The 12,544-nt window shown below is 36.3% G+C and overlaps 1 protein-coding gene across 2 annotated transcripts in view; it reads left to right on the top strand.

The window, feature by feature from the left end:
- The window catches only part of SEMA3D (semaphorin 3D), a 226,012-nt gene that overhangs the window by 188,343 nt on the left and 25,125 nt on the right, over nt 1-12,544 (top strand). For both annotated transcript variants that reach the window (XM_070369711.1, XM_070369710.1), the window contains 2 exons: nt 10,331-10,553; nt 12,435-12,523. In XM_070369711.1, the coding sequence (XP_070225812.1) occupies nt 10,331-10,553; nt 12,435-12,523 (312 nt within the window). The remainder of the gene's footprint in view (nt 1-10,330; nt 10,554-12,434; nt 12,524-12,544) is intronic.

Here is a 12,544-nt window from a genome sequence, read left to right as displayed (position 1 = left end):
TCCAGTATTCTTGCTTGAGAAATCCCATAGACAGAGGAGCCTGATGGGCTACAGTCCATGACGTTTGAGGGTTGTTTTTTTTTTTACTTTGAGGAGGATAGTTAAACTAAATTTCCTCTAGCCGAGAAAATCTTATGACATATGCTCATGGTCTCATAGTTTGTGAAGTGAGACTAGGATTAAATTTAGATTCACATAACTCTAAATCAAATATCATTAACCTCCATGCCATTCTGCCTTCAAAGTGATCAAATCAAACAACCAAACAGAACCTTACATTGTTCCTCCAGGGATCAATCTGTTCTCTACAAAAATAATGAAGTGTTGAAGCCTCATTGCACTTGTCATTTCTTTTATTGTAATTCAGGGAATATGACTTACTTTAATCAAAAGCATGCCTGAATAATTTGCTTTCTAGGAAATGTCAGGAAAGTGGCTTACTAAAAGCCACTTTTCACTTAAGTTAAAATTTTTAAATAGATTATTTTTAAAACTACCTTTGCAACTTCTATTTTCTCAACCATGTTGCTATTAAGAATTCTAAGTTGTTCTCTCAACAGTGCCTTGTGTTGACATTATCACTCCAGTAAATACACATGGGAACTTTCTGTGTGCCATAGCTACTTATTTTTCTTAGTTTAACAGACTTTTGTACTTCCTGTGATAAAAAGTCAAACCTAAACTCCTAGCCTTATGGTGATATCACTGCTCTACAATGTTAATGAGCCTGGCAACTCAAGAATGCACAAGATTCACTAATGGAATTCCTTCACTTCAAGTGATTCTTCTGCCCTCTGGTGTCCAAACAAAATCTCTGAACAAATTATATTTTGTTCAAATGGGCCTTTTCAACCATTATTGAACTGCTGGTCTTGGTAATAAGTTCAAAGTGAAATACAGTATGAAAGAATCCACCAAACAGTGAGTGATAATAGGTCAGATATAGAAATCAGTGTGAGATCAGGCCAAAAAATAGCAGAATCTGGGAAAGATTTGTAATAGTAGGAGATTTTCTTTCTTACATTTATTATTAAAATTTTACTCTGTAGTTTTATTCTGTGTTGATGAGTTTTTATGTGTTTTTTTTGCGTGTGTGTGTGCTCGGTTGCTCAGCTGAGTCCGACTCTTTGCGTCCCATGGACTGTAACCTGCCTAACTTCTCTGTCCGTGGAATTTTCCAGGCAAGAATACTGAAGTGGAGTGCGATTTCCTGCCCCAGGGGATCTTTCCAACCCTGGGGTGGAACTTGCGTCTCTAATGTCTCCTGCACTAGTGCCACCTGGGGAGCCCCAGTGATCTATGCATAAATGTTAACTATTAATATGTGTTTATTTCGATGTGAGCTTCAGTTTTAAAAACAGTCTCTTATCAAAAAGGTGAGAAGAAAGGATTTTTGAAAACAATTTACTTTAGTCAGAAACTTCTTACCAGATTTCTAAGTGTACAATACTGTATTGTTATCTACAGGCTGTAATATCATAGAGCACCTCTCTAGATTTTACCCTGTGTAACTGAAATTGTATACCCACTAATTGTGACTTACCATTCTTCACTTCCCCAAACCCCTGGAAACCATTGTTCTATTCTGTGCTTCTATGCTTTTGACTATGTTATATATATGGGGCTTCCCCAGTGGCTCAGTGGTAAAGAATCTGCCTGCAATGCAGGAGCTGCAGGAGATGTGGGTTCAATCCCTGGGTCAGGAAGATCCCCTACAGGAGAGCATGACAACCACTCCAGTATTCTTGCCCAGAGAATCCCATGGACAGAGGAGCCTGGTGGGCTACAGTCCATAGGGTTGCAAAGAGTCGGACACAACTGAAGCGCGTTAGCACGCATGAACATGTTATATATATATATATCAGTTCAGTTCAGTTCACTCAGTCGTGTCCAACTCTTTGCGACCCCATGAATCGCAGCACGCCAGGCCTCCCTGTCCATCACCAACTCCCGGAGTTCACTCAGACTCACATCCATCGAGTCAGTGATGCCATCCAGCCATCTCATCCTCTGTCGTCCCCTTCTCCTCCTGCCCCCAATCCCTCCCAGCATCAGGATCTTTTCCAGTGAGTCAACTCTTCGCATGAGGTGGCCAAAGTATTGGAGTTTCAGCTTCAGCATCAGTCCTTCCAAAGAAATCCCAGGATATATATGTATATGTATATGTATGTGTGTGTGTGTGTGTATATATATATATATATATATATGGAATTAAGCAATTTTTGTCCTTTATGACTGACTTATTTCACTTAGTGTAATGTTCTCCAGGTTTATTTACAAGTGGTAGGGTTTCCTTCTCTTTAACACTGAATAATATTCTACCCTATATATGTACCACTTTATAAAATCTGTTCATCAGTTAATGAATATTAGGTTGTTTTCACATAAGATCTGAAGGGTTGTCAAAAAATTAAAAACTAAAATTAACACACGATCCAGCAACCCCACTTTGGATATTTATCCAAAAGAATTAAAATTGGAATCTTAAAGAGAGATTAGCACTCCCATGTTCATTTGCAGCATTATTCACAATAACCAAAATGTACAAAGTTTTTGAACTTAAAACATGTAAAGACTGTATGTTTCACTACTTTTGAACCATTCTCCCATAGTTTTTAAACAATTTCTAAACCTCTAATTTTGTAAAAATAACAATTCATTTTAAAATTACATTTTCTCCCAAATAGTTACCATTTTTATTGTTAAATGTTTCAGCTTTAATTTTAAAGATCAAACTTACATGTGAATTTCCCAACTAAGACTTCATTTTTTGGTAAGGAGCAATAAGATGTAATTATCCATATTGCCTTTTAATTTTATAACTTATTTTTATTATAGGTATATTGGAATTTGAATGAGAAATTCATTAAAATTTCCATGAATAGTTTACACATCAGCAAAACCCATTGTCCTTTCTTTGTGTATAAATATTAGAAAGAGGTGATGCAAATGTTGACTCTGAAAATATATGAATTCCTTGTTTCAAGGAGATATTGTTATCATATCGTAGGATAATAATACATAATGACAATAATTCAGTTTTTAGAGCTGACAGGATATATGCATTGGTGCTTCACTTATTATTAAAATGCTTGCTGAGAAATTCCAACTTTTACATTGGTCCATGTCCTCAACAGCAGGGGTTTGAAATAAAACATGGAATTCATGAGTTCCAAAACTCACCCTATTTTCTCTTCCTGATCTACCTAAAATATTTGGCCTGAGCAATGACATATTTCTGCAAAACATTGTTTTTATAGAGCTGATGATTCTTAGAATTGTATTTCTTCACGAATTTCCTAAATTAGATGTCTTCATGAATCTCCTAAATTAGATCTGAGTGTGACTTAGACTGGCCCCATTAAGTAAGGATTTTCTGATTATCTGCAGAGAAAAAAAGGTTTTAAGATTGATTCAAAGATAAGGATACAAAAAGAAAAATACTTCAAAAAAGTATCCTAAACTTCCTTTCTGTATTAGACATTGAGTGCATGTGTGCTTAGCTGCTCAATCATGTCCATGTCTGACTCTTTGTGACCCTTTGGACTGTAGCCTGCCAGGCTCCTCTATCCATTGGATTTCCCAGGCAAGAATACAGCAGTGGGTTGCCATTTCCTTCTCCTGGGGATCTTCCCCATCCAGGGATTGAACTTGAATCTTCTGTGTTTCCCGACTCTCCTCCATTGCAGGCTGATTTTTTACTACTTGAACTACCAGGAAAACCATAGACTTTGAATCTTACCAAATGAGATGAAGAAAGTAGTGGAAGAATCCCCTCACAGTGTTGCCCTATCTTTTCATTTATGCATCTGATAAACGTCTAAAACTTGGTTTCCTTTGTTTTAAGTTTTCCTAAGTATTTGGAAATCTTTGGGGAAATTAATTTTGTGTGTCACTACCTCATAGATGCCTCTCTATCATGTTAAATTCACAGTTTCATTTTTTTCCCCAATATTTGTTCACAGTATGGTTTTCCACTTACTGGATAACAAACTGTTACTTTATTACCACTTCTAAATTACCAAGAATATATTTAATTCTAATCCTTCTAGGTTTTTGATTCTGGAAGGGAAAAGCAGGAGGAGGACTAGAACCTGGGCCTCCTGACTCCTGGTTCCTTAATCTGATACACTGAGGCGAGCATATGACAAAACATCTCTCTCTTTTTCCTTTAACTGTATATAGGACATGTTTCTCTGACAGGGTCAGATTCTAACAAGTCAATCTTTTCAACTGGCTTTCAGCCTTCTTTTCCAAAGGGACAGCATTAGCTTTTAAAATAAGATTCTCCAAATCCCAAACTATTGACTGTGTTCAATCAAGTTTTCATTTTTCTGGTATAGAAATCTCTCTAAAAGACAACCTTCAAAAACAAGAGATTTACCTGTCTCTACCTCTGGCTCTTCTAACTCTTAAATTGAATATAGCATCTTTCTTGCTCAAATATGTTATAAACTAACTCTCAGAGGAATAAAGGGGCTAGGATGGCACCTATTAAATTTGCATGTTTTACTTTATAAATAAAAATCAGACTGCTTTACACATTTAGCTTATTTTTCCCATTTTGCAAAAAATGAAAGCCGGATTCAGTTGTTCCCCATGCCATGTCTTCCCTTGCACGGGGTCATCCCTCTGGTTTGTTTAAAAGGAAATTGCAACCTGCAGAGGAAAGCTCTAAGCAGCAGGGGGAGAAAACTTGTAACAGCTGTCTGGGGCCTACCAGGGGGCCAAGTTCTCTCATTGGATAAAACCCATTTTTCTCCTCTTATCCATTGCTTCCCACTGCACGATTGAAGGCCCTCTACAAACATGCAGATGTGCCAAGCATAACATGATCACACCTAGTCCAGGTGGCAGCCTGCCAGAGAAGATAGATAGGCGTGGAACCAGGGTTCACTGATGCTGGGTTTACCCTTTCATCTCAGAGCTGCCTACCAGGTCCTTTTCTCCTCTGTGCTTGTGCTGGTATTGTTTCCAGCAAGATACAGACATTTGAGAGTTTTGAGACTAGCTCTCTGTGTATTTTTTACCCTTCAAATTTTAAACTTAGAGTTTTTCTAAACAGTAGGTGGAGACACAGATTAAGTTCCTTGATTTATTTCTTACAATCACAGGAGCTAAAGTGATGGAGGTCAGGCAAACGTTAGAAAGCTGGGGGCAGAAATAAATTGCCCTCTACAGTATATTCGGATGGACTGAGTCAACAGGTAGAACTTAAAGTACATACGTACAGAGAAAACTTGGCTAGATTGTGAATACCTGGGATGTATGGTTGCAAATGGAAAATCTTGTGGAAGGAAAATAATTGAAGATGGTTATTTAGATGGAGCATTTCCCCACACATTATCTTTCTCCTTTATGGAATTCTTCCCTAGTTTCTATTTACCTGCATAAGATGCTTGGCATCTCAAGTTATTTTTAGATCTCTGTGTGATGCGGGTATATGATATCAAAGGGGGAAATTCCCCTGGTTTTTAACATACTAAAATAACAATATTTGGTTCAAACTGTACTGTCTTAAACCTCAGGGAGTATCTCTACCAAATCACTTTCATTTGTGAAAGCAGAGTGGAGATGCAGACCAGAGAGATCACACACAGCAACCTAGAGGATAAAGATCTTATCCAAACACTGGCTGCATGCCATGAGGAAAAGCTGCCATATGAAAAAAATACATTTTCAAAGATCATTTTATAATAGGCAATAGAAACCAGATTTCCTTTCTTTTTATATTTTCTTAGATTTTAATATAGTTAAACCTTTTTGTCAGAAGGTGAGCAAGGAGGAAAATTTATACTTGTTTTTTGATAAATGGTCATAGCTTCATTTGCCTATACTTTCTCACATTAAAATTTCTTATAATTTGAATATTTGATGTAAAATCTGGCTTGAATGGTACAACATATCTTTTGAAATATTGGCTACTCTGTGATTGTAGCTACACAGTCAAAAGAGCTGATTTTCTTAAGTTAGAGAGCTGTTTCAAAGATGTAATGCAGGCAGAAATCTTGCATTTGCTTTGATTTTAATGATAGACCCGCCAGATAGCACCATAGGAGTTTTAAGCTATAAGCCCACTATGAATGGCCTTTGACTGAAACATGCAGCCTGTAATTGGGCAAGAGCTTTGTATCATTTGAGCTCCATATCCACTTTGAGTTACAGCTTAATCTGCTTAATACAGGATTTCTTCCATTATCTAGTTGACAGATTTCACTTGGCTAAGAGCAAAGTTCTAGAAACAGTGACTAAAGATACAGATATAGGTTCAGACCACCAACCAGCTAAGAATATGCTCAGTAAGTACCAAATGGCTAACATGCTAGGACATTTCTAACCTCTTTAGTGCAGATCCGGGACAAGACAATAAAACTGATCAAGAGAAGATCAGTTTCTTTTCACATGCAAGATTTTTATGACAGATAAATATATTCTTAAGTTATTTATGGAAAATCACTAACAGATTTTTTTTAAATTACAACTTCTTTGATATTTCTTATAATTTGGTGAGCTATTACAATTTTATTGCTGTAAATTTAAGGTCAGGGTCATTTATTGTGACTAACTCTAGTATGTTTAGTTCCATAGAATGACCCTGGTGAATGCTTTCACTGAGAAGTACAAATTCAGCCTTGACAAGATTTTAATTAGTGTAGTGATAGTGAAGTCGCTCAGTCGTGTCCGACTCTTTGCGACCCCATGGACTGTAGCCTACCAGGCTCCTCTATCCATGGGATTCTCCAGGCAAGAATACTGGAGTGGGTTACCATTTCCTTCTCCAGGGGATCTTCCCAACCGAGGGATCGAACTCTGGTCTTCCGCATTGGAGGCAGACGCTTTAACCTCTGAGCCACCAGGGAAGTACTGGATATAAACAACTCAGTTCAGTGCAGATTATGATTCCAACTTGTTGAAGAGCTAAAATATGGAGAAAGCAAGACTCTCTTATAAACTTTCCTAATACTGCTCATTTTCTTTTCGATGCTTTCCCCATATAGCTAAATTTTTTCATTCCCAAAAGAAATGTATTAGCCAATTAAGAATTCAAGTGTAACAACAGCATTATTCTGAGATAAATTCCTAAACTATAATAAAATAAAGTATATTTAGTTTGTGGGAGGGGAGATATTTGATGAAAAAAGTCAAATATGAAGCAATTCCCTTTTCATAATTTTGGATAGAGGCACATCAAATTCATTTAATTTGTAGCAGTGTAAAATTTTTACTTTTACCACCAGGGGGCAGTGTATACTAACTATTGAATTAGTGGATGCCAAAAGGTACACTTGAAGAGATGGTAGACAAGTGAAAATTCCCTGAGGGTTTCTCCACAGATCGTTTAGGGGAAGAGCTGTTGAACTGCTGAATTGTTCACAGTAAATTTTCACACCAGTTATGAAAAGCTAAATGATTATAATGTCAAACTATTAAAGCTGTTTTACAAGTAATTTTATGACATGTTGATTAGTTCCATTTTATTTTTTAACAATCATGGTTTTAATTTAAAACTGAAATTAAACATTAATTAAAGGAAGTTGAAAATAATGGTGTTTGTAAATAACTTTCTTTCAACTCAAATTTCATGTACCTTTGTAAAAAATAGAGCTCATTTTGGAAACTTTAGAAAATACAGATAAATGGATACAATTTAGATGTTTCTTTTGAACTTTAATAAGCAGGATACTTTGTTTTGTAAGGATCTCTTTGATGACCATTAGCCATTCCATCTGCCAACAAGTTAAGACAGTTGTCTTTTGAGATCTGAATTCAAGAAGAGAACAGTGTAAAAGGCAATAGAAATATCTATCACGGGGGTTTTATAGTCAGTTTTCTGAAGTTATACTTCTTGGAAGAAAAGATATGGATGGGAATTACCAATTTTCACCTATGCTAACACAACTAAAAAAGACTATTTCAAAAACTGGAGCCCAAATGGACATGGATAAAAGATTTAAAATGTGTGCACTATTAATGTTTCATTGAGGTATAATTGACATATAGTATATTAGTTTCATGTGTATAACATAATTTGATATTTGTATACACTGAAAGAAATGGTATGGACCTAACAGAAGCAGAAGATAATAAGAAGAGGTGACAAGAATACACAGAACTGTACAAAAAAGATCTTCACGACCCAGATAATCACGATGGTGTGATCACTCACACTCACCTAGAGCCAGATACCCTCGAATGTGAAGTCAAGTGGGCCTTGGGAAGCATCTCGACGAACTAGTGGAGCTAATGGAGGTGATGGAATTCCAGTTGAGCTATTTCAAATCCTGAAAGATGATGCTGTGAATGTGCTGCACTCAATATGTCAGCAAGTTGAGAAAACTCAACAGTGGCCACAGGACTGGAAAAGGTCAGTTTTCATTCCAATCCCAAAGAAAGGCAATGCCAAAGAATGCTCAGACTACTGCACAATTGCACTCATCTCACACACTAGTAAAGTAATGCTCAAAATTCTCCAAGCCAGGCTTCAGCAATACGTGAATCATGAACTTCCAGATGTTCAAGCTGGTTTTAGAAAAGGCAGAGGAACCAGAGATCAAATTACCAACATCTGCTGGATCATGGGAAAAGGAAGAGAGTTCAAGAAAAACATCTATTTCTGATTTATTGACTATGCCAAAGCTTTTGACTGTGTGGATCACAATAAACTGTGGAAAATTCTGAAAGAGGTGGGAATACCAGACCACCTGACCTGCCTCTTGAGAAATGTGTATGCAGGTCAGGAAGCAACAGTTAGAACTGGACATGGAACAACAGACTGGTTCCAAATAGGAAAAGGAGTACGTCAAGGCTGTATATTGTCACCCTGCTTATTTAACTTAAATGCAGAGTACATCATGAGAAACGCTGGGCTGGAAGAAGCACAAGCTAGAATCAAGATTGCCAGGAGAAATATTAATAACCTCAGATATGCAGATAACACCACCCTTATGGCAGAAAGTGAAGAAGAACTAAAGAACCTCTGGATGAAAGTGAAGGAGGAGAGTGAAAAAGTTGGCTTAAACCTCAACATTCAGAAAACTAAGATCATGGCATCCGGGCCCATCACCTCATGGCTAATAGATGGGAAACAGTGTTTGATTATTTTGGGAGGGCTCCAAAATGACTGCAGATGGTGATTGCAGCCATGAAATTAAAAGACGCTTACTCCTTGGAAGGAAAGTTATGACCAACCTAGACTGCATGTTAAAAAGCAGAGACATTACTTTGTCAACAGAGGTCCGTCTAGTCAAGGCTATGGTTCTTCCAGTGGTCGTGTATGGATGTGAGAGTGGGACTACAAAGAAAGCTGAGCACAGAATAATCGATGCTTTTGAACTGTGGTGTTGGAGAAGACTCTTGAGAGTACCTTGGACTGCAAGGAGATCCAACCAGTCCATCCTAAAAGAGATCAGTCCTGGGTGTTCATTGGAAGGACTGATGTTTAAGCTGAAACTCCAATACTTTGGCCACCTGAGGCAAAGAGCTGACTCATTTGAAAAGACCCTGATGCTGGGAAAGATTGAGGGCGGGAGGAGAAGGGGACGACAGAGGGTGAGATGGTTGGATGGCATCGCTGACTCAATGGACATGGGTTTGGGTAGACTCCGGCAGTTGGTTATGGCCAGGGAGGCCTGGCGTGCTGCAGTTCATGGGGTCGCAAAAAGTCAGACACCACTGAGTGACTGAATTGAACTGAAAGATGATCACAATAGGTTTAGATAGCATCAGTTGCCATCCATAGTTATTTTTTTTTTCTCTTGATCAGAACTTTTAAAATTTATTTTCTTAGCAACTTTCAAATACGTAATACAGTGTCTGTAACTAATAGCCACCATACATCACCAGGACTTATTTTGTAGCTAGAGGTTTATACCTTTTGACTCCTTTCACCCATTTTGCCCATCCCTCACCCCCAACTTCTGGCAGCCACCAATCTGTTCTCTGTATCTACGAGCTCTTCTGTTTGTCCCATTGTTTAGATTACACATATATAAGTGAGATCATACAGTATTTATCTTTCTTTCTTTGACTTATTTCACTTAGCATAATACCCTCGAGGTCCATCTATGTTGTTGCAAATGGTAAGATTTCATTTTTTGTGTGGCTGAATAATATTTCTTTGTAATATTTTAGAATATTTTTGAAAGCAAAAACTTGATTTAAATACACTCACGGCGAACTGTATGTATTTATATCTTGATGTGAGTTCATGTTGATCCTATTGACCATTACTTTAATATTACCAGTAATAAACTTTAAAAACTTTGAAAGTAAATGAAATTTTCTCAGGTGCATGAATAATGTCTTTACTCCCCGCCTCATTTCTTTTCAGTGTCCAAGCAAAACCTATGACCCACTGATCAAATCCACCCGAGATTTTCCAGATGATGTCATCAGTTTCATAAAGCGGCACCCTGTGATGTATAAATCAGTATATCCAGTTTTGGGACGACCAACGTTCAAGCGAATCAATGTGGATTACAGACTGACACAGATCGTGGTGGATCACGTCGTCGCAGAAGATGGCCAGTATGATGTGATGTTTCTTGGAACAGGTATGCTAGGGCCAGGTTATGCTTTCTTTCACATGAATTTTTCATTAGACAAACAAAAAATTCAGAAAAGTCTACTGATCAAAATCAAAATGAGTAATTATTAGTTCATACCTCATCACTGTTTTTTTTTAACTTGCATAACAAGTGCTTTTAATTGACCATCATACCTATCTTCCAGCTTCCATTTGAGTTGTGTGAGATTTCAAAACATATTTCTGTAATACAAATGCAGTGTGCCTGCTATAGATGAGGTGCTCAATACATATTTGCTGAATGACTATGGACTAAAACAAGTAGGCAAAGAAAAGTTTCTCTATCTTCAAACTTCACATTTCTTTCTTTCTACAGAGATATTTGACAATTCTATCCCAAAGGATCCCTTCACCCAGTTTTGAGAATCCCTGACTTAGCTGACATAAGATGGCTTTTCAAAAAAGTTAATCATTAATTTGTAAATAACTTAAAGTAAGAACTTCTTGGTAATTATTTTTCCTGCCCTTGAATTTTCTGGATTAATTATTCATTATTAGAACCCATTTTATTTACTTTTTGACTGCCAGCTTATTAAAATGATTACTTTTTCTAGGAAAAGAAATATTATTTGGTGCATTTCAAAAAAGTAATATCTAATAATGTACTGTGAATTCTAATGGCAATAAAAATAGCATGTATTTTTAAAACAAAAGCACTGCATCTGGATAATGTATAATTTGATGAATCAAGCATTGCTTAAAAAAAATAGAATTTTGATGAGTTTTGAAGAAATTGACACTTTTACTAAAAAAGGTTTTTAGAACTATCCTAAAACAATTTTAGGATAATTTTACTTCTAAAAGTGTATTGGTTTTACAAAAGTTAGGAAGCATTCAAGAACTCCTATTGTCAAACCTGATTATGCTGCAGATGGTGGTACCAAGGCCCAGGGGAAAAAAGTGGCATTTTCTAGACTACAGAGATTACTACTGAAGCATCAAAACATGAAATAATTAGTTTGTCATTAATTCTAATGAGTTTGCCTCTTAATTGCATGGCCCACCCGAAGCTCATTCCTAGCTCTTCAACATTTCTGGGTCAGAAAAGCCATTTAGCCACTAGGTGGTACTACCTAACTTTTATTGAGAAAATTATAAGGATACTGAGGTAGACTTATTTCCAAATATGGTATTTGGAAAATGTATATTTAATATTTTTCAAAGATTCTAGAATCATTTAAAAACAATTCACGCTGCTTTGTACAAACAGGATTATTACCATACATGTTTACATACTCCGACCACAGTGCTCAGAAGTTTATAAGCAACTATTTTTAATTTATTTTTATACAGGTCAGTCTAGACATTAATCTCCAAATGGAAATTTTTTTTCTTTTTCTAAAATGTTCTTTTGATCATCTTTCTGTAATTACATGCCACCTTGTGGAACTGCAATGTATTATTAATCTTGTGATAATTTAAAATTCTAAAATAATTTTCGATAAAAACTTTACTTTCTAGCCCATTAATGTTTCTGTCAGTTAAATACATTTGATTAGTAGTGGCCACTTTTCTCATATAGATACCTCATATGATGTTTCTCTTTTGTTGTCATTTCAACTAAGTTTTAAAGGAGACATAGATATTCCTGTGCTAGGAATACACTCCAAGTATGTGTCTTTTAATATTTTATTTATAAACATATGTTCTATGAGCTGAAAGCTATAATATTTCAGAAGAGGAGAATCATATATTAATACATTAAGCTTCATTTCTTGCATGCTTTATTTAACCTGATTTCTTGAAAGGCATTAAGAAAAAAAAATGAGGGGAGCAATGTGAAGGTTGCTAATAAATATTTAAACATTGAAGTAGAAACATAAGAATCATGGGTAATGTATTTTTTCAGACATTGGAACAGTCCTAAAAGTTGTCAGCATTTCAAAGGAGAAGTGGAATATAGAAGAGGTAGTACTGGAGGAGTTACAGATATTCAAGGTAAGACTTAGGCCAGAGTTC

This window comes from Bos mutus, chromosome 4 (assembly GCF_027580195.1).
Source record: "Bos mutus isolate GX-2022 chromosome 4, NWIPB_WYAK_1.1, whole genome shotgun sequence".
Lineage (NCBI taxonomy): Eukaryota > Metazoa > Chordata > Mammalia > Artiodactyla > Bovidae > Bos > Bos mutus.
The sequence above is the reverse complement of the archived record's forward strand: the minus strand, read 5'-3'. Positions and strand labels throughout refer to the sequence as shown.